A 26,655-nucleotide genomic window follows, 5' to 3' on the forward strand; every position below is an offset into this window, starting at 1 on the left:
CAAATATCCGGCTACCGTTTAGCAAAAATAGATTCGCTTCCGTTATCAGAGCTCTGCCCTGCCAGTCTGGCTGAAGAAAACACGGCAGTGACGACTTTATCGACCAGTCCTCTCGACGTAGGTGTGTTTAAGATTCATAAACCTCGTTCATCCTTTGATTCTCTTGTACTTTTTTTTTCAAAAGTGTTTTCTCCTCCCTCTAGGCCCATCAAACAAGTTTGCGTATAGCTTGAGACTTCCGCTACTGAAAGAACGCTGTTTCTGCCTGTCTCGGCGAGTGGGGCACGAGACAAAGTATCTGCTGTGGCAATTAGCTTGCAGAGAACGTATAAAACTTTGAACTTCTACCGTATGAGTCGCAATCGAAACCTATTAATCCGAGGTGGTAAAATGTCAACCGGCGTTTGCCCCTGCAGCGCTACAAGAGGTTTATGATCGGTCTCAAATGCTGCGTGTTTTTCTGAAGAAACTCCCGTAAAGGAGCTGTTTTTCCTGATAGGTGGGATAGAAAGCGACTTAAGTAATTGGTCATTTCGAGGACCCTTCTGACTTCAGATACATTGGTTGGAGGCTTTAAATCTTTGATGGATCAATCTTAATTCGTGTCGTGTGTTATGCCTTCTTCGCTCTTGCTGTAGCCCAAAAACGTGACTTCTCTGACGCTGAACACACACTTCTTTTTGTTCAGCGTAACGTTGGAATCCACAAGCTTGTCAAAAACTTCTCTTAGCCTTTCATCATATTCCGCCTGATTCTGTGCCTACACCAAAATGTACACCCTGAATGTCTTCTAAAATGGCCGAAATCCGTTTTTGAAAATATTCCGGAGCTGATGTTACTTCAAATGGCTGCCTTGTGAAACAGTATTTGTCAAATGGCGTCATGAACGTTGTCAGTTCTTGGCAGGCTTCCGATAGTTAAACATGCTGAAAATCCGAGTTTGCATCCAGCTTAAAAAAAAACAAAAAAACTGATGCGTCACCAAGCAGGCCAAGCTTTTGTTTCACTGCTAGCAAAACATACCACTCTCCACGAACAGTTTGGTTTAATTGCGTCAAATCCACAGAAATACGAACCACGCCTTATGCTTTTCAGACGGGCACAATTCCTGCGCACCAGTCTGTGGGTCCTTTCATCTTACGTATTACGCCTAGCTCTTTCATTTTGGCTATTTCGCTTTTCACAGCTTTCATCGTGGGACTGGGAACCCTCTGTGCTGAATTAACATCAAAACGTACGGCGTGAGGGGTGAGCGAAATGGTGTATTCTCCTGGAAGGGCGCCTAAGCTGTTAAACAGCTGCGGGTACAAAACTTCATAGCGTTCGCTTTTGCCGATGCTATCTACAAATATAATGACCCCTAAGGACAAAATTACCGGCAGACCTAGCAACTTTTCACGCAAAAGGCTCATAACATACACTGTTAGAAGAGACACCTTATCTTTCCATGGTATTTCTGGCGTAAATTTTCCCAAGACAGTCAATCGTTTTTCGTTCGCCCCCACCAAATTTTCTTCGACTCGATCCAGCTTAGTCGGAATGCCTGGAAACGTACATGGAACAACAAGCACCTCGGCACCCGAGTGTACTTTCGCGAAGACAGGAAGACTGTTAAGGGCTATCTGCACATACCGTGCTTTAGCGGCCGTTGTATTTGCGGGCTGCTTAAGCGAATGTACAGGCTTTTCTTCAAAGGCAACCCCTCGTACCTTTTGTGGTTTCCCCGCTTCAGTTCTGAAAACTTCTGAAAACCTTGCTGAAATGGCCGCGGTTGCTGCAGTTGAAGCACCCTGCCGCTCTCGCTGGACAGGCTGACCGTGGGTACTGGTTACCTTCATAGGACGAACAGGACCACATCCGAGAAAAAGCCAGTTTTTCGCTTCCTTGACACCCCGATGTTCCACTGTAACGTCTTACTGCATCGATGTTCACGTCTTCCGATGTTACAGGCGATTCTACGGGACGCGGTTCTCGTCGCTGCTAAAGTACCGTCTCTTTCAACCTTGCTTTTGCCAACGCAGGAGCAAGGGTAAGCTGCTTCATCTGAAGTGTTTCCGACAGCTTCTCGTCCCGCATGCCGGCGACCAGTCGATCACGCAGCATTTGTTGTTTGAAGTCCCCAAAATCACAGCGGTCTGCTAGCGCGTGAAGCGTTGTCACTTAACGGTCGATGGTTTCGTCTGGATTCTGCAGACGCCGAATGAAAGCAGGCGCTCTCGTAGACGACGTTTCTTTCTTTCATGAAGTGCTCAGTAAACTTCTTTCCGACTTTTTCCTAGTCTTTTGAGGCTTCCTCGCTCAGGCCGAAGATTGAGAAAAGTTTCCGTTCCTGCCTTCGTAGGGTATAGAGGTTCTGACCTGAACCTCGCCGCTCCTTTCGTTGCGACCGTTTGTTAACCGGTAGTCTTCGAACTCTTGAACCCACACTGACCATTCTGACGATTTGTCGAAGTCCAGTTTAGGTGGTGGTTGCAGTTCCAGTCCGACTTGAGCTGGTACCGGTGACCATATGGCTCCCTCTTCGGGCATGTTCCTGGTCAGACAGATCCCGCTCCTGACACCATATCGTGTTGCGGCAAAAGCGACGGAGAAACAACCAACACGAAGTTTTCTGCAGAGCGAAGAAGCCCGCGTTTATTTTTTTATTCAATTATTTTATATAAGTCTGCCAAGGCAGTACGACGCTACAATACGCTGGCGCATAGCCAGCGATATAAGATGTCGCTTCAAAGTGTAAGTGCATAATTTATTGAAATTGTTTTATTTTTTATCCGAATAAAACTGCGTTAGTCTTTATCATATTTACATTGAAACTGTTACTTCAGACCAGACTAAAATGGAATTTCACGAAAAATGGCATGACATATCTATGTATCCGCATCAGCCATTGACAGAAACAGAGTCGTGTTATCAGCATGTATAATGAAGGGCACTTGAATATCGATACTGATGAGATTATTGATATAATGATAGGAGTGTCTGTGGAAGCAGCGTCTGTGGGAAATTCCGCAACTGAGTTAATCTAGTGACGTAGGTGCCACCACTATACCACACGACACTCCGTCGGATTTAAAGATTCACAGAACCCTCGCGATGGGTGCTTGAGCAGCCTCGTTGCTGTGCTCGCCGGAGGAGGACAGTGGATGTGCCTTGCGAATATGATATTTAAAACCAAAGTTAATTTTTTTCAATTAAGACTATTGATACACTTTATTTAAATCAGATTATTTTGATTTAAATAACTGAAGCTAGAATACGCGAATTACTTCTAACTGAACGCAGTTTTCAACATGGCAGGTTAGTTGGGTCAGTTATGGCGGCGACCATGCACAGCTGATGCAAAGCGTCTGCAATGTATAACGTTTTTATAGGAAATTATAGAACATGGGTCGTGTTCATGCAAAAGTTTTTTTTTTAATGTAAACTCGCTGATATAAAAGGCCTATATTAGGGTGGCACGCAACAGTACTCACACTCGGTGTGGGCAACGGGCCGGTTACAGTTCGCCGCAGCGGTGGCAGCTGAACGGTCCAGTTGAGAGCAGCATGTCCCTCGCAGTCGTCCGGGAACAGCGTGTCGCAGATTTCCGCCGAGTCCATCTCCGTGTGCTTCAGCACAAAAAGGACCTCCTCCTGCCGTGCACAGAATAGCCAGGAGCGCTTGAGGTAACACCGAGGAATCGCAATTATCAATGGGCTGCTAGTCATAGGGTGTGGCTGAGGAAGTTTTCGGGCTTCGTCATCGGTGAACCTGGGGGAGTCTCACATTCTGACGAATTCCTAAAATGCTATCACAATAAGGCCCGGTTCACACATGAATTTAGGCGCTGAAATAAAGTAAATTGTAGTGCTACACCGGAGCTACAACCAGCTGCGGACTCAGAGTTGAGTTTGCATTATACTGTGTGTATGTGTGTGTGTGTCTGGGAGAAATGGCGGGTTCATAAGCAAAGGTGTGCTGTTACAGCACTGATAAAGCGAAAAGCGAGCGTGCAGTCTATAGCACTGAACTCGAACCGCGTATCTGTTTGTGAGGAGGTGTCATATAGGTCCGCTCACAAATACGCCTCGGGGCACACTCGGAACTAAAGACGAAGCGCTGGCTTTGAGCTACCACTGCGCTTTATGAGTGCTCTCATTCGTGTGACACAGCCATCTCGTGCATACCAACGATTCGGTGCTAAGCCCGATTTAACTCAGCGCTGAGTTAGTAGCGCTGATGCAGCGATAACTTTGCGTCATCTCAGCACTGAGATACATGTGTGAACAGCCCTTTCAGCCGTAGTTACACTGCCCAAATGTGATACAAAAGACGCAGCGTTCGCTACCGAAGCGATTACATAATTATCTACCAAGTTTGCTTCATACAAATGCTTACTTTGAACATTTTTGGAGAGTTTTTGTATGATGTAAAAGCAGTGTGAACGCTTCTGATGCAAGGGACGCACTGTTCACTGTTACGCACTCAGTCCTAATCTCACTTGAGCGACAAACTGCAGCGGCTAACACGAAGCCACCTCGACCACGCTCAGAACGCTCGCGAAAGTGACATTGGCGGGCTTGAATTTAATACTGCTTATTTCTTCAGGCCTGAGATATCGCTAACTCGCATAAAGCTACCTTCTCGTGCGTTCTCCACATGCTTGAGATTGACCGTTTTCTGTAGTGGTTGTTTGTTGCTCGAGTGGGACTAAAACATGACCACGTCGGCGTTATACAGACAAAACAATACAAAACATGGTTCTTTTTGTTTCATTCCACACAGTGCTTCGAATACCCTCAGCCTTATATTTGCGTATAGTCGCTTATCACTAACACATTTTATGTTCTTGAAATTTTAAAGTTTTTTTACTGATAAATAAACATAGTATTGTTTTAGACAGAAGTCTTCCTTGAGAGATAAACATACCATTGGTACTTCTAATGCGCAATTAACTTATTACCGTTAGGAGAGCCGGCCCTTATGGAGCTATACACCTGACCATTCGCATTATGCAGAAGTATTCAATTATTTTTAGTAAATTCGCAGTATTGGGTTTAGGCTTTTTTGTCAGTGTGAACCGATATTTCGTGACAAAATACATCCAGATATAACTTTACCTCAAAGCCCTTTGAATCGAACCAAACAAACAACAAAATACTAACACTTTTATTATATTCCAATTTTTTTTTTTCTGTTTTAAAATTAAAAAAAAAAATATTCAACCTTTCAGCTATATAAGTGCAATGGCAAGGTTGCTCAGAGCGTGCCACATATTGTTACGAATCAAATGGCGAAGAAAAGGAAATGACTGAAAGCAGCGCTATATCGCTGCTTGTATATAAGAGCAATGTTCCAGGAAGTGTCTACATTAAAACATTCCGTCGCAGTCAAAAAGGAACCGTAACTTTCAAGACGAAAAAAATACTCGTAAAAAGAAAAAAAAAACGAATTGTGTCTGTTGGTTTGGACTCCAAATATTCGCGTGGTAGTGACGTGCACTGCCAACTATATACATCATTTCTCGTTAATATTGCTCCTCTTAGTATGGATACCCCACTAGACAGAAAACAATTTTGCCGGAAGAACTGGAGAAATATATGCACATATTCTCGTTATTATGGGCAGGTAACATTATGGAGGCCTTTTTGGGGAAAACGGAGGTGTCCATATTGAACGATGCATTGCTGTACCACGCACGCGGCAATATTTTACGCGCTCATATGTGTCATTTTATTTTATTTTAAAGTGAATGAAGACATAGTTCAAAGCACGTCAACAGCTGCCGCGTGCCTTCATGAAAGAGCGGACGACTTCGAAGTAGTGACTAACAAAAATTTTGGGTTTATGGAGCCAGTCGTCAACCTGCTCGATCAGATGAAGAGGGACTGCGCGGCGCACCATTTGCACTTATCTTACACTGGTTGTCAAACGGTGCCGAAAAAAAAAAATGACCGCATTTTTACGTGGTAAATTATGTTGATTGGGGCGAAGCTCTGGGGGTACTTGTCTGTTTAGACGCTGAGCCACAGCATGCCGAGCCTTTCGTTCGTTTTATCCATGTCAGAAAGAGAATGTGTGGCACCGAACGTGGTTATGTACGCATTTGAGCATTTGACCGCAGCGCCCTCTCCTGTATAGACGTTGAGCGGCTACCTGCAACGTTTCATCCATGACATCCCCAGATCTTGAGCTAATACCACATCTCAGAACCCCCTACTGGTCCCGCAGTCGTGGCCGAGTGCTTAAGGCGATGGACTAGAAATTCATTGGGTCTCCCCGCACAGGTTCGAATCCTGTCAACTGCGCAAACTTTTCTTTTTCTTTTTTTTTCATCATTTTTTTTTACCTACACGAGCACTTGAGCACGTCCTCACGTGCTCGTGAGCACGTGAGCTCCGTAGCACGAGCACGAGCACGAGCACGAGCACCAGCAACATCGATGTGAGCATGGACGCCGGACGGTCAAGGCTAGACACTAAGGGGCTTCCCCCCTAAAAAAAGAAAACCTGACAAAGTAGCCTCCTCTCACCGCGAAAGCTCTACACCTCTCATTTTCGATTTCATGCTTTTATTATTCATGGCCTATTGCAATAGCTCAAACACAACAAAAGTCCGAAATGTTGAGAGGCACAGTTTCTGCTCAGGTGCTTTTCACTCCAGTGTGCACCGGCCTGGGGGCCGACTCCTCCATGCAGGGAACCAATACTGAGCAAGCTCTCACTGCTCGGGGCACTTGGCCAAGATCTTGCGTTCTTAACTTCGTTCTCCCATCCGAGAGGCTCTGCTGATGACCGGTCACCAGTGGACGGTTGTCCTGCGTCTCCCACCTTGGCGGAAGCTGCTTGCTCGAACCATGCAGGAACTCGGTTCGTTGTCTTTGTTCGCCGATTCTGACTATTGCCAGGAACCTTCGCTTCTCTTGATGTTACTCTGGTCGGATTATAGTACTTCGCGGAGTGCCGCCCTCAGCCAAACGCGATACTGATGCCGCTTTCATTCCATGAATCCGCGTGGTGTAGTCGCCTGGAACGCATAGGACACTAGACCAAACCACGACTTCACCGTGGCCTCCAAACATCTTGGCCCTTCCCTAGAGTTCCTCAGAAGCACAGTCGTCCCTACTGCAAACAAACTTTGAGCTTTCCTTCGACCACGCGTCTGCTGGAACTGCTTATGATCTGCCAATGAGAATACCTTAGGCCTCACTAAATTGAGCCGTGTTTTTAGGGGTGGCCCTAAAGGAAGAAGCCTCCTGTATATTTTCGGTGACTGTCGTAAGACTAGGAAAACAATGAGCCGCCAACGTGGTCACAAGCACAACGTTTTGCCGCCAGGCGCGCCTCTGAAACAGGGTCGCTTAAATGCGGAACGGATGGATGCCATGTATCCATCCCTTTCTTCTTGTTTGTTTTTTTTTTTTAGTATTTGAACGGTACGCTAGTGCCCTAACACCCACGCAATCAGAAAAGAATAAGGCCACGAAGAAAGTGTGGCGCTCCGATTGGGCTTTTTGCTATGTAAACGTACAGCTATTTTCGGACGAAGCACGCTGCATACCTTAGTGTAGCTCGACAGTGCATTCTATGTCCAGTTTTTTTTTTTTTTTGACGGATGGCGGCAAGCCAATTTTCGCTGAACTAAATGTCAGCGGAAACTTTATTAAAAGGAAGCCGCAAACAAGCGTATACATATGGTTGATGAAAATGAGCTTGAAAAAAGCTGGCGCAAAAAGAAAAGGAACAAACACGACAGAACGGAGCTGAACCAAAGCCACATATACACGAATTCATCTCTGTTACGTCACGGCGTAGTGGTGGCGCGTCGGGCGCACTTCCGGTCTGGGGCTGGGGGCGGAAGCCGCCTTGGGGCACATGCATTCATGTGTTACTTTGGAAGAACCGGACGAAAACCTGCCTTCTCGTCAAAACGCCGTGACTGGGGCTGCACCAAAACAGTCGGGAAAGGTTCGAAGAGCAGCTTTCTTGCGTTTTCTGCCTGCTCGGGTCGTCCGAAAAAGTGACTAGGGGACGTGAAAAACGAAAAAAACAGACGCGGTCGGACCAGGATTGGTTGGGCAGGTAGCACTATGGATTAAATTTACGGATACTTGTGGTCGTCAGATTTATTTGTTTTGTTCCGACGTGAGGGTGGGAAAACCGTCAAGTTGCACGGACCATCTGCTGACTACGTTCAGTGCGTCATCGCGTTCAAACGGCCGCTTCATTGTTCGAGCTGCCGTCTGTTCCCTCAAACGTTTCTGCTTGTCGTCTGCTTGTTCAAACGGTAGCGGCCCGTAGACCAAATGTTGACCCGGTAATTGCGATAAGAAGTGCCGACCTTAAAAGACGTTCAAGTTTGAAGGTTGCTTCGGGTAAGCAGGCTCGGTGTAAACAGTAGATATAAGGAGATGTTGATAATTGTTACCAGTGGCCATCAGCGAATTGTTATGCCTGATTCACTTGGTCCGATTATGCTTGCAATTTTCAATATCGATGGCACATCTCAGCTACGGTTCAGGCTTGTGCAGCCCGAGCAGTGTCATGACTGAAAATAGCGAGCAGAACCTCACCATGTGAATCAGGCGTTAGCGTCCGTTCTGCGGCGTCCACGCGTAATGAATCGCCGCATGTTACATTATTCACGCCAAGTTTTGCGTGTAACGAGCCTCGTTATTTTCGCTGAGGCCGCTCATATAGACCTTTTTCGCAAGGGCGCCGCCATCTTGAATTGTCGTCACTTCCAGTATGGGCGAAAACATTGTTTTGCCGTCGCCAGGCCAATAGAAGACATTTAAGATATAAGCGTAACCGTCACACATTTCGTTTTGCCTCCCCTATTTTTTTTACTATTTGCAGATTGAAATGCTATAATATTTTTTCGTCGCCCATACCGGATATGCCTATTTGGCGTTCGGGGGCGAAAGTAAGCGGAAAAGGTCTATAGGAAGTATTCACTGGTGGTCATAGATGAGCTCGCTGCTGCTTTCTCACCGCCGGGGAAGAGAGAGAGGGGAAAAATGTTTTTGTACGAACTTTGAGTGGCAAGTTAATCTTCTATAGTCTTCTAGTGGGAGAATAGCGACGTTTGGGGAAGCCTGGGACCTACAAAGGAGAGTCCTGGTCATAAGAGGATTTCTCCTTCCCCTCTTCTCGAGCGGTTGCCCGAGAGCTAACGGGAAACTCTTCCCGGGCATGCAGTGTGAGCAGTTACCTCAAATATGGCGTCTAGTGAATACCTCCTATAGTCAGACATTGCCACGAACACGTAGAATCAACAATTCCAACGCGAAAAAGAGTACGGGGACTCACACCGACGCCGACAACATCCCATTCCAATGGCTTGTTAAAGAGCGACGGCGAACTTCTTGCCCACACCCCCATCGCGCATGCGCAGCCTTGGTAAAGTCCGCTAGGGGCGCTCCGATTTGTTTGTAAACATAGGTTGGTGTATAATTACAGTGGCTTAAAGGGGGTAGTGTAGTTACCGCGTAGCCTCCACCATGCATCGGGAACGGCCGCTCCTTGGAAGACGGTGTAGGTGGCAGTTCGATCTGCAGCTCCGTTAGGGTGTCTCCATCGGCCGGCAGATAGAGGCACCCTAACACAATTCATAACTAATATAAATACCTCAAAAACAATTATTTGTTTCCAGTGAACTTCCAAGGACATGATTTGTGTTCGAAGGTGAATAAAAATGTGAAACCAGCAGACGACAGTGTAGTCGACAGCTGCGAATCGGCCGGAGCTGGTCGGAGCCAAGCTGGCCAAGCGGCCAAGCGGGAGCCGTAGCCGGAACGACGGTGCTGCAAGCGCCAGCACCACCCGCGGCCGTCTTCCAACGCTGTGCCGCTTCTCCGGTTTCGTTCGTTACACTACCCCTTTAAGCCACTGTAGTATAATAATATGAAGTGCGCAGGCACTGATTATTCGGGGGGAGAGCGGGTTGTTTCAGTTGTGTCCGGTCGTTTTTGTTCCTTCCTTCGTCCTGACATTTGGACGCCGATTTTTATGAATCATGACTAAATATTACCACCTAGCCCAGTTTACTATTTTGTTTCGTATATAGGCTTTATTTTATCCGAGTTGCATCAGCACTCCCACGAGTTAGGCCTCTTTAAACGACTTTTGCGGCGAACTAAGCGAAAGCGGACGACGTCAAGTGCCGAGCGCCACTCACAAAAGAGACCAAGGCAGCCGAAGCAGACGACGTAGACAATGCGTTAACCTGCAGAGCACAGAGTTATGAGAGGGAGTAACTGAAACTATAAAGAGCGATTGCAAGTTTGCGTGCGTTGCATTGTCGCGTGGCAAGAAGGAGCCCGATCCAGCTGTTGGAAACACTGTAGTCTCTACGAAGTCGCAATGGAGGCGACTGGCTCGATCCAGACTCCACTTCTGAACACCCGATACAAAGTGAACTGTCGTAGCATAAAATATAAATCCAACTCACAAACGTGATGATGATGATGTACACAGTGAAACTGGCGCACTCACGCGGTCGCCACGAGCGGTGGAAGCGACGGCATCCAGATGACATTTTGACAGGTACTGCAATTATATAGGGGGCACTGGCGGGGAATGGTGGGAGGTTGCTTGGAATGTACTCCCGTATGCCAGCATGAGGCTGGCGAGTTTTTCTTCAATAGACTTCCCTTTGTGTTCATTTAAAGTGCTTCTCTCACTGTCCAAGCAAATATTTCTCCCAAACAGGTGCTTGACGGATGATACGAAGCAGAACCCATATATTTTATGCCGTTGTGCTTGTGGTACACGTGAAATTCTTCACTGAACATCCGCGGCTCATTTTTTGACACCACAAACTCTAGTAGTCTGACACAACTTAACAGATTTCGTAGTTTAGGAATGGCAGCTACTGCCGAGGTTGAAGGCTTCAGGAATGCATCGGGCCATTTAGACTGTTCATCCATCACCACCCAGAAATTCCGTTGCAGAAACAAGCCAACAGAAACGGAAAGTGCAGCCGGCCTTATGGTTTTGTAGCGCACGCCCAGGGGTGGGGTGGGGGGGGGGGGGGGGGCGGGTTGTGTAGGTAGCCATCGTTGCTGTTGAAAAGCCGCGCACGTTCGCACGAAGTTCTTCAAGTCAACGGAAACCCTTGGCCGCGTGACGTATTCTCGAGCCACCTCTTTCATCCGCACCATACGAGATGTTCCTCGTGTACTCCGGCCCACTCACCCACTGCGTGACACCGCTCGAGGCTTCGCAGCCTCCCTCGCAACCAGGTGAGAAGGTCCGTTTTGCGTGCATAAAAAGTGCTCACCACTCACTTACAAACTAGTTCACTGCGAGTCGAGTGAAGAAACCGGACCTGTTCATGTCACCGACCTTAAACGATATTTTCAAGCAGGAGAAGAAGATTATTCGCAGGACCTAAACAAAACTAACAGCAGTCCCGTTCCGGAAACCTCCTTGTCTCCACCAAGGTGGCGGTACAACCTGCGACCTCGGTGACACCGAAATGAGAGGTACAGTTTTCTTCTTTCTTTTTTCGCCGCCTGGTCTTCGCCTCTCTCGCCTTTGGGGTGTAGTTTCCTACTTCCACAGATCTGGTCCCTTTTCAAGAAAGGGAGGAGAAGATTGTGTGCCCACCTCAGATCCGTTATTCCAAACTTCCTCAAAGCGGTGCAAAAATAATGTCAGGCTCAACCCTCAACTATGCCCCCAAGTCGTCTGCTTCCTTGTTTCTCTACGAAGATGGCTCGAGGACACTACCGTCATTACACCCACCATCCGAACGACATTGTGGCCGGGATCGTGATAGACTGGGCCACCAAGGATGACGGCGCGTCAGGGGCGGCTTAGGGAACCATGGAAAGCGGCCACCCCCTACAGGACGGAGCAGCAGCTGCCTCGGATCAAGGAGGACCACGTGGAGAGCAGCCACCTGCTGGAGACGATCTAGAGAAACAAGGTGGCCGCCAACCAAGCCAGAACAAGGAGCTCAAGAGACAGCTGGAGGAGATGTAAGACGTCTTTAACAGGCTGGAGCTGATCGAGCAGCTGCAGAAAGAGCAGCATGTTACCAAGGAGCTGGGGAGAGGGCGGACACCGAACGCATTGTGCGCGTCAACCAACTCGGCGAGCGCGACCTCCAAGCGGGTGGGTGCGCGCTTTGGACGCCCTCGGAAGCCCCTGCCGCCGGCTTTGGAGACCTGTGAACGCACAAAGGCTACGGTTTCATTCTTTGACCTGCCACACGGTTCTTGACGCGCAGTCGTCTTACCATGTCACTGAGCCGTAAGCGCACGATCTCGCCATCCCTGTCTGCACAACAGCGATATGACTGTCGTGTTCCGAGCATCCCGCGCGCGTCCTGCATGAACACGCCAAGTCACCTGGTCTGCTTGCACCAAAGAAATGTTACCGCCCCCCCCCCCCCCCCTGGAAATGTGCTCAAAGGATGCATTCACCTTAGTTTGTTATATAGAATCGCTGCAAGAAATGCTCACGGTTTTCTTCGAGAAGCAGCTTCGCGGCAGTGGAAATTTCGGCATCTTTAGCATTTTATTGGTCTGTATCATAGTTTCTTCATTCGCATGTTTTTAGTTAAAACAGGTTTTAAATACTATGTGACTACAGAAATAGAGTTGAGTTTTACGTAAGCACTTGTTCAGTGCCTATCTTTTTTGTCCGTCTCTTTGCCCCTTCTAAACGCTCACATTTTTTTACGTTGTTGTCCTCTCTTAAGCGGTCATTTTCATTCCATCCAGTATGGTTTATATTTGTTGCCACATGAGAAGGAAATAGGAAAATGACACTCAATCTTTTTTTTCTTTTTTTTCGTGACCCGATGAGTATTTCTGGAGCCGACACGAACACAAGGACTTTTACACATACGCTATCTCCTTGGGATTGTGTGATATATTTTGAATATAATATATAACTAATGGACTTTTCATTCTGTCTCGTGACCTTCCTGCTGTAGATTCACCGTTCTTGACTGTTTTCAGGATATTTTCAGGGAAAGAGGTCATTAGTTGTGCGGGATGTCCCGCTTGTTGTAGCTTAGATATTTGTGCCGCAAAGCTTAGTCTGGCCGAAGGCGGACAGACTTGTTAATAGAGTAAATAAGGAAAGGCTTTTTTTCGCTTGGTTTATAATATTAACAAGTATGGTGGAACAACAAAGGCAGTCGCAGGCCTAAGTATCTCAAAAATTGTGCTTCTGAAAGCTCGTGAGATAACTCCAACTGGCCTGAGTAGTTTAACAAAGATATTGAGAACGTTAGAGGCAGTGCTTAGGAAATCATTTTCGTTCATGTCTAAGACTATTTAAAAAAAATCATAAACGTGGTGGTACACTTTCACCGCTTTTTAACTACTGAGGTTATAATGAAAAAAACATATCACGATATGCCAAATACAGGTCCTAAAACTGTAGCCATGCATGACCGGACGCATACTGCTTTTAATATATGTAAGCGTCATCATCGCACATAGCGTGGATAGGTATTGAGTAAACCGTGCGTAACTCCACATTTCCGAAATTCCAGCTTCTCGGGCTACGCGGCAAAGAGGTGTTTTGCGGCAGTTATTATTCGTTTCTCTATCAATTTATGGGTTTCTTTCTAAATTTTGTTGACGAGGCTTTTTTACAAACCTAACGTTCTTTGTTAGTAACTGCTGCGAAAACTCGCATTACTGAGTGCAGCTACATAAAGTGTAGTAACATTAATTACAAGCCGTTACTAATCTATGGTTCGTAAGTACTGCAACCTTTTGTCTTATATTAGTGTAAAATAAACTGGCTTCGTCGCTCCTTGCTGTACTTTGTTTCACCTCAAGTCAGATGTGAAGGTTAACGCTCCGCAGCCGTCTGCCTGGTTAAAAATGGACATTAAGCAAAATATAGGACTGTAAGCAAAAGTTTAGGAAACAGTAACCCGATGTTTCCACACCAGTTCGGTTCCTTTTTCACGGACCAAACTGGTCTCGAAACGTCGGGATACTGTTTATGAAACGTTTGGTTAGACTTCTATTTTTCGCGTGACTTTAAGTCAGAGAGAAGATGAAATATACTATGCGAGGGGCCAAGCAAGCAGCACCGAAGGCGCAGCTTCACGACTTTTCCGAACTTCAGTTCTTGCTCATCCGCAGGCTCACGCAGTCAAGTAAAGATAGTGTGCTCTGGATTTGTGCATTGAATTTGTACATGCTTTTTTGTCTATCCTGAAGGTTCTAACAGCGATCTCACTTAATGTGCAACACCGGTCTATATTTGTGAATTTAGAATTACGACCGTTTTACAGCTAAGATAGTGCCCACGAATTACAGGGTAGCATCTTTTTTTCGGTATTGTGTATAGCTCAACCGTGACGTGACGTCACGGGATTGCTGCACCAGTTTTCCTTGACTAAGAGCCTACCCGCATGTGGCCCACTAAAGAGCAGCTGATCGCATCTTTAAAACCTGTTTTAGTGGTGGTTGTGGCTTCACTTTGATGTAACATTTCTGCTGTGATCGTATGTTGTGCCACTGTATTTTTTGGGAAGGGTTTCATTTTAAATAGGAGTAGCTCTTTAAGGCAATACGAAATATAGAATTCTTTGAAAACTTTACGCGAGGTAAAATTATGCAAGCAAATCCTTTGCGAAAATATTAAAAACGAACCCAGTTCTCGGAGTTATGCAATACGGCGTCAAGCCTGTACGTTCCTTGCGCACCTCGTGTGCTTGCTTACCCGGCATATGCGGCAACGTGGTTTTGTTTCCAACCGACCTGAATCAACGACGACGCGGGCATGACTGTCTCGTAGCCGCGCGTTCTCTGCCCTTTCTGTTTGCTCTTATTATATGGGCGTGCACCTACTTGCGTCAGAGATACATTTTTGAACACACATTCGCCGCATAGAGTTGTTTGTAAGCAGTCCCATTTCAAGGGCTAGTCTGGGCACTAGGAATTTAAAACTATTGGGCTGAAATTGCTTCTAACGCAGCGTTGATTAGCGAAGAAATCTATTACCTTTTCGTGCAGTGGTGGCATTTAACAAAGCATGGTGAATGCACCCTTTCAGAACTTCTCCGCAGGGTGAACATATCCATGTTGTGAGCAAATCAGGTTACTTAGAGTGTGCATGAGGAACATGGGCCGTTCGGTGTCTTTTTCCGCGTAACCGTCATCCTGCATGCGCTTACGGTCCGGTGACATGGTAAGTCGACTGCGCGTCAACAAGGCCGTAGCAGGCCGAAGAACGGATCGACAAGCACTGTGCGTTCACCGGTCTCCAATGTCTGTAGCAGGAACTTCCGAGTGCGTCTAATAAGCGCATCCGCACTCCGGCCGCGTGACGTGGCACCTAGCAACCGAGGTGCTGTGGGAGACAGCGGGGCTAGGCCATACTTAGGCCGCCAACCTGGCGCCAGCGAGGCGGCCTGTACGTGTGGCCCGTGGTGGGTTAATATTTTGTAATGAGCCATCCGCAAAATGTCGCAACAAAGCGACATGAAAAGGGGGGGGGGGGGGGGGGTACTGTCACCAACACTATTGATGATACGACCGCCGTTCCCCACCGGACGGTCCCGAAATCGGTGTTGGGGGATTTCGCTGGCGCTCTTCGGTTGCTATATGTTAAATCATGGCGTCGCTCTCTATAACCAAACAATCCAGTACGGGGCATCCGTTGCTGCGCGTTGCATAGCAAAGCCTCACGAAATATGCACAGCGCCGCCTACTGTCGGCGGTTTCAGAACGTGCTTCCCACCCAGTCTCCACTGTTGCTCCATCACGTGGCAACGTTGCGAACCTTGAATACTTGTGCTCTTTGATTCAAGCCGGGTGGCGGAGAAAACCTCACCGCAAAACCGGATTTTGCGTTAAACGTGGCAATTTAACACAATTCGCATTCATCACTTCATTAAAGACAAATCGTCGTTTTTGTAATATCCTAGAAGTTCATTGCGCATCTTTACTAATTTCTTGGAAATTACCCAAGCGGCACAAGAATATTAGGCGAGTTTCTACACAATATTGTTAACTGTATTAAGGTAACAGTAATACTTTTACCTTAATACAGTTAGGATTCTAGTATAAACGCGGTAAATGCAATAAAGTAACATTTGTATAAATATACACATAAGCACTAACAACGCACTTTCAATAATCACAAACTTGTTATTCACCTTCCAATAAAAACTAGAATATTACAACGCACTTTTACCAATGTACACGCAACAACACGCGGATAACGACGGAGAACAAGATTCCATTCTATCACAAGATTTGAAAAAAAAGAAAAAAATCGACTCCAGCACTTCGCTTACGTCCTACATGGCCATGAAAACCCGCAAATAAGCTGTTTCTCCCCGTCTATCGTATCCATACGTCCCTCTCTATCCGCCACGGAAACATTTGAACACAAACTCCAAGTCATTTTGTCGAGAGAGGGGTCTATCGATGATGACCAGCGTCATCGTTGCCAAGTTGCCACAGATGTCACTCAAACCGTAGCAGGACTTGTTCCGCGAATCCGCGTGAATGGCGTAGCATCAACCGAACAAAAAAAAGAAACTGCCCGGCAAGCACTTGAGGATCTGGTCGTCTCGGAGAAGCCGCTTCGAGTTCCCACGGCGTTGGAAATCATCCTTTCCTCAATATCTCCTCTGTCCGTCGATGTCTCGCTGCCTCCAGGCCGTCCCGTCCAAGGAAAAATCTGCCTCCTGGTGTCCGCACCGTCCCGTACGCCCAGCCCCCGTTCTTCCTTCTTTTTTGTTCCCCTCCGGGATTGTACATTTCCGCCGCAGAAAAGGTGGGGAGAGCTTGAGATATTTCCAGTCGGCAGGGTTGCCAGGTAGTTTCTAGCTGAAACCGCCAAAAGCCAGACGGTGTAGCCGAAAAGTAGCCAAAAGCAAGAAATTTATGTAGCCCAAAAGTAGCCATATTTTGCAGAGCTCAAAAAATTGCGCGCTTGAATGTGCGAGCTCAATTTGAAGGTACTACGTCTGCATATCTAGGGTTTAGGAGCAGATTGCAAGATCTACGACATCTTGAAATGTATTAAACGTTTTATTTGAAACACAAAAGTACAAAAATTTTCCACACGCGTTGTTGCGGTCACATAGTTATGAAGCACACGCTCGTACCCGGCTTACCCGCCTCATACAGGATTCCGTGTTAAAACGGGCAAAAACTTCTTCAGTAGGGTTGATGTCCTTACAGAACTCGTTCTTCCCAAGGAAAGCAAACTTTACACAGAGGACGTTTTGAAGAGTGGGAGGGGACATGTTCTACCTTAGGACCGACTTTGTGAGAGACACGTGACTGAATGCTCTCTCCACGGCGGCATTTCACATGGGCAGTGTCGGGAGCGCGATGGAAAGCTCGGATAGCAACAGAAACAGAACTGCTCCTGCGCACTGATCTTGGCCTTGTTCGGAATATTCATCGTCCCAAATTTGTTGTCTTTATTATGGCTGATTGTGCTTTAAGAAATTTTTATATTTCGCGGAAACGCCTCCTTCGTTATATCTTTTGTACAGCACGTGTTATCGGGCGACATCAAGTTCTGCACGATGTCTTGAGTTGCCTTTAGTATCATTTTTCCTCGGATGATGTGCTTCCTGTAAGAGGATGGTGGGAAGCTCGAGGAAATAAGAGACGCCAGTAAGAAGCAGGAAGAACTTGGGAGCATAAAATAAGCCACAATTACTATAAAAGCGATTCCGTCGGAGCTTAATCTAGGTCACGGTAGCTCATTATCACGCCCACGAATCTTCACACAGAAAATTTCTGAAAGCGGGAATTCCGAAAGTGATGACTGTCGCTTTGTGTCCATGCTGAAGTGTCTTTTGTACAACTACTCTAAACCAAGCAAAAAAAAAAAAAAGGGCCGCTTTAGGATTTGAAATAGCCCGAAAATACCCAGAGAGCCAAGCGCCAAATTTCGACGCCAAATGCATGACAAAGTAGCCCAATTTGGCTATTAATAGCCCAACCTGGCAACCATGCCAGTCGGAGGCTCTGCTGGAATGTCCCTCGCCTGTTTCTTTTTCTGTTTGCTTCGGCAACGTGGTCGTTTTCTTGCTCGTGGTGACGGGGAGGAGGACAGCAGATTGTCACGTCCGAAATGGCGGGGAGGGGAGGGGGGGGGGGGCGCCTTCTCCGAAGCATGTCGCGATTGCCATGAGTCGCCGCTTGTTGCCTCTCGCTTCTTGAAACACGCACACACACACACACACTCGCGCGCGCGCACCTAACCGGATCTTGCGTTAGGCCCGAGCGCCCTGTTTCGATGGAATAACCAAAGACAGTTACGTCACAACTGTTTCTCTCCCTCTCCCTTTTCAAGTTTGCTTTCCAAGGCGCCAGCGAGTCTGGTCACGTGAGGCTGACCTAAAAAGGTTGGGATCACTCTCCTTCTTATTATGCTTCCTCTCTCACTCGTGTCGTCCCGTCTCTCTTATCTCCCCTTCGAAGTTAGCTTTTAGAAGGGAAAAACAAACAAACAATATTCGTCCAGCCGTCGTTACCCGGTTTGCGTCGGTGCAATATTACAGATATTCTGTAGACATCGGCCGTGTCAAAATGGTACCGGCTTTCTTTCAATATCATTTTCGAATCGACCCAAAATGCCTAATACAGCGCAGTTATGGCCGATTCAAAAACGGTATTCAGGGAAAACACGGTTCGTGTACCATACATGCCGTGGTTGCGTCGCCGCAATATAAAAAAAAAAATATTTTGTCGACATCGGCAGAATCAAAATGGTACCGGCACAATTTTCCCGATGCAACGGAAAAATTGGCAATACTCGCACGACTTTCCTGCCCCGAGGCGAACATCGCTCAAATATTGTGTGCTGCCTGGGTAGTAATCTCCCGTTCTGTATATTAATGAAGCCGCAAATATAAAATAAGAACATCGTACACCGGTAAAAAAGACAACAATTTACTGACAACTGACAGTGCGCCGTCGGTAGCTCTGTTAGATAAAAAGGTTCGTTTTTTGCGAGCTAATATGAATAGCGGTGTGAACCGTTTCAGCTCCAAATATTGTGTAGTGCCTAATGTGTAAGCAGGTGTTTGTTGATGTAATCAGTGGCGGCTACACTGTTCTCTTGCTGTTCATTTGACTAACAAACCTTTGGTTTCGAGAACAGCTTCGTCCTGTCGTGTTTACTATGTTGAATATGTCGTCCTGTCCCGTTCTGTTTCTTCTACTTTTGTGTTCTTTTCTACCCCAGTCTCAGGTATATTCAACATGGTTAACATCCACCAGCTCGCCTGCACCCTTACTATTGTATCTCTGTCGTGTTTGTTGTCTTCCCTCCGTCGTCGTCGTTTGAGCGGTTTTCATCATGTATAACGCTTACCAACTCGCCCTATTCGCTACCTTACAGGAGACTACTTCGTATATAGGTCACGAGTAACAACGGTGCCAGTGCGCAGCTCTGAAGGTCACGGGTGGTTCGCTGTAGAAGGGCACTATCACACAAAGGGAACGCGTTGAAACACTAGCACGAACGGCTAGAAAACGTTCATGTCCATGGAAGAAAGAAGCCTCGATATCCTACTGATTGATTTATCCTGTCTTCAAAGGTTAACAAAAGCTTCAAAGCGAATTTTAGGCACAGCGTTGTTGCACATGCACTTTCGAATTGTGGGCATTTACAGTTTTGATTTTTAGGTCATAGGCAGGCATTATTACGGTTTCAAACGTTTTCCTGTTCTTCAAGTTTATAAAGCTTTCAGTTAGGCCACTTCTTTGCAACTTTCAGTTGCCAAGAAAGTAAGTCACAGAAAACACTCGCCCGAAATTATTTATTGGGGAGCTGTATACCCAAAACGTTTAACAAATATTATAGAAAATGACGTTTTCTTTTTTACAAAGCTGACGAATTTTAATGACAATAAATTGATATATGTTACGCATAATCACGCAGCCTGTATATTAAAAGAAGAAGAAATATCCGTGAGCTTTCCTCCGTATACGCTCAATGGCCGCGGAGCTTTTCTCCGCATCCGCCGGTTTGGCGGTGAGCTTTTCTCCGGTGAGCTTATCTCCGGTGAGCTTTTCTCCCTGAGCCTTTTTCCGGGATTCGTCAAAGTCAGCGTAGGCATCAGGGCACTAATGTTAACGCATTAAAATGCTTTGTTTGAGCATCTGTCTGGCAATAGTGCGCACTTCTTAACACGGATTTTCTATCAGACGATCTGCAAAGTCAAGAGCAAAATGGCGGCGCCCGAGGGTGTACTCGCAAACGTCTGCACAAACCAGTAAAGGAACTTGGCCAGGCTGCACCCACCTTGTATTTGGAGATGACGCCGTCGCAGACCCGCGATGTGGAGATGCCCAAGAACTTGCATGCAGTCTTCAGCAAGAAGACCACGGCGTCTTCTGCCCTGTCTCCGTGAATGAACTGCTTGATGAAAGAAGTTGCCAACTTGCATGCTCCGCAGTACGGCAAGAGGTGGCCGGACGGAAGTTCCGTCCCCGCCTCCTGCGATTCGAAGCCGCCGTTTATCCGCGTGTCAAAGGGTTGTTTTTGTTTTGTTCCTTGGAATGTTCGGAACGTGGTGGCTTCTAAAATTAGGTCATACTGAGAACTAAGTACGTTTCCTTGTATATATACGGTGTCGCAAGTCACCAGGCTCAATCTATACTGGATCATAAGAATCGACGCCTACACGAAACAATCTACACTACTCGTCAAAGATATATCTCACGGGATACGACCCATTCGTCACATGTCGATTCGTCATAGGGCAACTGGTAACAGGCCCGTTCGTCACAGCGGAACATTGGTCATAGGATGATTCGTCACGCTGGCAGTTCGCCACACAATGACTTCAAGATTCTTAAACTTTTTTTATGTTGTTTTCTTAGGAAAGTTACGAAAGCGGGTCACTTAATTAAATCCGTACAGGGTCAGTGAGGTTGACTACTGTACGAACGAACGGGTAACAAAAGCATGTCCCAATGACCCCGAGATAAGGCAACATGCAGCCTTTAGCCTGCACGTGTGCTCTAGTGGTCACCAGAGTCGCTACAATACAGATGACGAGTTTGCTGTTCTGGTATGCGGCATTCTATTTATATGTATTATTGTTGTCTTCAGTTCAGCCAATTGGTTACTTTATTTCTTGTGGATTTTCAAATGGGAACGCATCCAGCATTGGCCTTCTAATCACCGACATTCCCGAGGGCTTCAAGGACCTTCTTGAGGTTTTCCCCACCGATGCCTCACTCGTGGTGGACTGCTTCGAGGACGTGTATATCGGAAGACCCCGTCGAAACGGCTTGTCGTCGGCCACCTTCCCTCCCCTGGTTTGGTCAGTCAGAGAATCAACACTAGCAGAAATGCCACGGACAAACAACAGCATCGAAGCCTGGTTCCGGGGACTGCGCGTAAGAACTGACCTAATACTCTGAGAACTTGGACGTTTTCTGTAGTACATTTTTGCATTTGTGGCTCAAAATTTCAGTACGGTGTCCAATCAAAAAGCTTTCTCCACGAGTGCGTGTTATTTTTTTCTTTTTATCCTTGACAGAGATGAAGCTGGCTCAACCAGAGGGCGGCACGACACCTTCGAGGGTGTCCATGAAGCACGCCGAATGCAACCGGCGTCTTCAAATCATTGTGAGCCGCTACAATCGTCTCAATCGTCTTGAAAACCTGAAGGTGGCAGCTTGGAATATCACTTTTTAATTTGTTTTTATTTCGCTCAATAAACCTGTTGTTTTCTAGGTTAAACGATGACTTGTTTGGATGTTCCCTCTCTTTAGTAAAATGAAATATACCGCACTAACTTTTATTGCATGCACAGCCAGATGAATATATTTGGGCAAATTCAAATATCCGGTTCGCACAGTGAGAAACGTTCCTAGGGACAAATACCCCTATGACGAATGTTCTGCTGTGACAAACGGGCCTCTTACCAGTTGGCCTATGACGAATGCGCACATGACAAACGGGCCTACACCCAATGATATCCACGGTCACCCTGAGACGTAGGAAAATAATAATAATAATAAAAAAAAACGGACAGAACAACGAAGTCTCTAACACAGCTTGATATTTATTTAACAACTATCGTCGTATATACCATGTCACAAAACTCCATCACAATTCAAAAGACCTCCTCACCCACGACACATGTACCCTCACACTCAACCTATACCGACAAACGCACACAAAAGCAAACACGCCCGAAACACAAAGGGACTCTAACTCGAAAAGGAAATGCAAGACCTTCCGAACTTGGCCAAGGTCAGACTGAACCCAACAACACTTACGAACTCTTTTGTTTCCTTATCAAGAGATGAACAAGGTTGTCCTAAAAAGAAACCACAAAAAGCCACGCCCAAAGGAAGAGAAGAACACGAAGCGCGAAGCAACTGACCCATCACTTGACAAAAAAAAAAGTATAAACCTAGAAATTGTTTCGTTCGCTTATCAAGGGATAATGAAGGTTGACTGATACAGTTCCCGGAGCTTAAAATATGCAAAGTTTCTCTTAACACTCTCCTATGGCTATCCTCTCTATTTAAGACTTCAATGCCCTCCGACTCTGGTACACAGTTGTCGTACTCGACTGCATGTTTAGCGGTTTCAGAGTTCGGTGAATTATTTTCAACCGCCCGTTTGTGCTCTATTATATGATCGCTTAAACAGCGACCAGTCTGTCCTACGTAGGAATGGTAACCGGACAAAAGCTCACCGGACAAAAGCTCACCGGACAGCAGCTCACCGGACAAAAGCTCACCGGACAAAAGCTCACCCGTTTTTCGACAGACCCGGACAAAAGCTCACCCGGTTTTTGACAGACCCGGGCAAAAGCTCACCTCGATTTCTTTTTTTTTTTTCATACCCGGGCGAAACACGGGCTGAAATAAAAAAAAATGGACATTGGACCATTTTTAGGAGAACTTGTACCTCATCCACCATTGAGTTACGATTTTTTTTTTAAATACTTTGAAAGAACGGGATTTCGGCCTTTTGGAAAAGTACAAGACAGATGACCAATTTAGAAAATTGTGCGGGATTTTAGATAGGCTAGGGTTCTTTCCACCACAGCTTGTTCCACAAGAACTAACCACCAGGGAAAAGTCTACCGGTGACATCGGCTACCTGCTGGACTACTTTGATAGAACGTATGTCAACGGCCGCTTTCTTTATGCTTCTGTTCCATCTGCGGCGGCACCCAGAGCGAATTCTTCCCTTCGCCTGACTCTGCGCCGACGGCGACCGGAGTTTCCCCCGGTACGGTGGAATATGTACGACACCACACTTCAAAATAAAGACCGGATGAACACCTGCGAAAGATAGAGTACCGGGTTCCAGAAGCTCATCGGCCACGCCCATCCAAGCGTCTTGAGGCTGATTGAATACCTACAGCAAAATCAGGCGCTCGTTGCCACGGCATTGACAAAAGCCCGGAGAGGTGAGCCTACAGTAAAGTGGGTGCGAAAAATTACTCTGCACCGGCAGGATCGTCTTAGAAATATTTGCGAGGGCTTGCATGTACATCGAGATCTACCAAGACAGCTGGAGCTAGTGGGGGACTGCATTCGCTTCTAACCAATCGATAAATAAACTTGTGTCTATTAAAATCAACAAACCATGCGCCTGTCAGATTTAATTTATCGTTGCCTTTTTGTGTCGCGCACATGCACCTAAGTTGTCCGCACTCGTGTTAAGACCAACATGTAATTTTCTCGTGGTGAGCTTTTGTCCGGGTCTGCGAAAATATGGGTGAGCTTTTGTCCGGTGAGCTTTTGTCCGGTGAGCTTCTGTCCGGTGAGCTTTTGTCCGGTGAGCTTTTGTCCGGGATTCGTAGGAATAACCGCACCGCAGATAAATATTATATACGACCTCTTCCTGACAAGACACATCGGGATTCCGGTGTTTTTTCGAATCCCGGTGAAAAGCTCACCGGAGAAAAGCTGACCGCAAAAGCGACGGATGCGGAGAAAAGCTCACCACGCCATTGAGCTTATACGGAGAAAAGCTCACCGATTTTTTTTCTTCTTTTTATATGGAGGCTGTTGGATCATGCGTAACATATAACAATTTATTATCATTAAAATTCCTCAGCATTGTAGAAAAGAAAATGTCCTATTTTGTAATATTTGTTTTATCTTATTGGGTATATTGCTCCCAAATTAATAATTGCGGGCGAGTGTTTTTTGTGACATACTCTCTAGGCAACAAAAGCCTAACAGCCGAACTAAAAACTTAATGAACTTGAAGAACAGTAAATGTTCGAACACCTAATAATATCTGCTTAAAACCTAAAAATCGAAACTCTAAATGCCGAAAATCCGAAAGTGCGTGCGCAACATGGCGGTGGCTGAAATTCTCTTTGAAGCTTTTGTTAAACTTTAAGAATAGGATAAAACAGTAAGTAGGATATCGAGGCTTCTTTCTTCCACGGACATGCACGTTTTCTAGCTGTTCGTGGTGATGTTTCCGCACGCCGCCTTTGTGTGATAGTGCCCTTCTACGGTAAGCCACTCATGACCTTCAGAGCTGCACACTGGCACCGTTGTTACTCGTGACCTATATAAGAAGTAGTCTTCCGTAAGGTAGTGGATCGGGCGAGTTGGTAAACGTTATACATGATGAAAACCGCTCAAACGACGACCACGTAGTGGAGACAACAAACTCGACACGTCGAAGCTCTCCTTGCAACTAAAGGTTTGTTAGTCAAATTAACAGAAATAAAACAGCGTAGACGACACTGATTGCATCAACAAACTCCTACTTATCTATAAGGCATTACACAGTATTTGGAGCTGAAACGGTTCGCCACTCTGCTATTCATATTAGCTCGCAAAGAACAAACCTCTTTATCTCAGAGAGCTACCGACTGCGAACTGTCAGCTATCGATAAACTGTTGTCTTTTTTACCGCTGTACGATGTTCTGGTTTTATACTTGCGGCTTCATTACTATACAAAATGGTCGATTACTAATTTCTGAGGAATTAGTAAGTATGCACAATGAACTTCACAAATATTGCAAAAAAGAGTACATATCTTTAATGAAGTGACGAATGTAAAGTGTGTTAAATTGCCACGTTAGCGCAGCATTCGCTAAGTTAAAAAAAAAAGATCTGTGAGCATTTCTCCGCATCCGCTCAAAGGCCGGTGAGCTTTTCTCCGCATCTGCTGGTTTTGCGGTGAGCTTTTCTCCGGTGAGCTTATCTCCAGTAAGCATTTCTCGGGTGAGGTTTTCTCCGCCGCCCGTTTTTTCGTACACCCCAAACCCGCCCCTGAAATAGGCGTCAACCTTTCTAGCTAGTTCTGCGGTTTAAACACACCATTCACAACAAACTTTGACGCCGCAGACCTGACACTGCGCGAGATGGCATGATGAAAGGAACAGACGTCCGATTTTTAACACTGTCATCTCCGGAGGGGCAAAGAAAATCCGGTCCAACACTTTTGACACCACACTTGGTGTGGTGTCAAAAGTGTTGGACCGGATTGTATATCTCACACAATGTAAGGTCTGTGGCGTCAAAGTTTTGTGTGAATGTTGTGTTTAAAGCACAGAACACGCTAGAAAGGTTGACGCCTTTTTCAGGGGCAGGTTTGGGGTGTGCGAAGAAACACCGGGATCCCGCGGTGCCTCGTCAGGACGGGGTCGTATATAATATTCCTCTGCGGTGCGGTTTTTCCTACGTAGGACAGACTGGTCGGTGTTTATACGATCGTATAATAGAGCACCAAAGAAATAAAAACGGCACCGTGCCCGTGGTGAAACAGTGCAACCAGCCTCTGATGCGTTGCGCGAGTACAGCGCAGCAGTGTTTGGTTGCACCATTCTTCCATGGGGCGCGGTGCCGTCAAGGCCGAGATGCGCTGTGATTGCAAACCAAAACTTAAAAAACCCGTCGAATTTGTGCGGTTTTTTTAGAAAGCCGTGAAATGCTTCGCATGCCTTCTATCGTTCTGCAATTTATTGATTTAGTGTTTTTCGATATTGGTGAGCGATTTTCTAATTAAAACTATGCGCTTAAACACAATATTAAAAAGTTAAATACAAAAAATAATTAACGGCACTTTCTGAATACTTTCATATTTCTTGGCCTCGTTCCGTCGTAATCTAGGGGACGAGTAAACTTTGCTGCAGTATATTTTTCATCGAAAACGTTGCGGGAAAGATACGGCTGTCAGCGCTCCTCTTTCGCACTTGTCAAATTTTCTCGCTTCGACGTCGCATCTGGTATTTCAGAGAGGACCATTGAAACGGCAGTGTTTAATGATCTCCACGCGTGCACAAAGGAATAAGAGACGAGGCAGAACCTTACACCGCCCAACGTGCGAAAGAAGCTGGAAATAACATTCAGCTTCTGTGTCCAAAACTCCCGTTGAATGTTGGGTTCCTGGTCGCCTGCAGGAAGGAGCAGCACCGCCGGAAGGGTAAACACCAGCAGAATGAGAACCAGCGACATGGGCTTCAGGTTCGGGTTTTTGTTTTTTGTTTTTTTCTGAAAAAAGATCGCGAATACGGACATGGTGAGGAACGGATTAATGAGTTGTTTCCTTATTTAAAATCGGTTTGTTAGGCCCTCCAGTACGCATCAAAATGTTTAATGTAATTGAGATGTTCGTCAAAGTTTTCTAAGGGTCCTCACATACCCTTTAAGAATACCTATAGCTGTAAAAGGTCACTGCTTATTGAGTGGCCTTTATCGTCTGTCCCAATCCTTT

The 26,655-nt window shown here is 46.2% G+C and overlaps 1 protein-coding gene across 1 annotated transcript in view; it reads right to left on the reverse strand.

Annotated features, from left to right (window-relative positions):
* Positions 1-26,426, reverse strand: part of LOC115313573 (sphingomyelin phosphodiesterase-like) — a 134,533-nt gene extending 108,107 nt beyond the window's left edge. The window contains exons 1-3 of the mRNA XM_042293319.1: positions 26,253-26,426; positions 20,241-20,435; positions 3,474-3,632 (exon numbers count right to left, since the gene is read on the reverse strand). Coding sequence (XP_042149253.1) covers positions 3,474-3,632; positions 20,241-20,435; positions 26,253-26,396 — 498 coding nt within the window. The 5' untranslated portion in view covers positions 26,397-26,426. The remainder of the gene's footprint in view (positions 1-3,473; positions 3,633-20,240; positions 20,436-26,252) is intronic.
* Between the last annotated feature and the right edge of the window lie 229 nt (positions 26,427-26,655).

Source organism: Ixodes scapularis, unplaced genomic scaffold, assembly GCF_016920785.2.
Source record: "Ixodes scapularis isolate PalLabHiFi unplaced genomic scaffold, ASM1692078v2 PGA_scaffold4__175_contigs__length_147842914, whole genome shotgun sequence".
Classification (NCBI taxonomy): Eukaryota; Metazoa; Arthropoda; class Arachnida; order Ixodida; family Ixodidae; genus Ixodes; species Ixodes scapularis.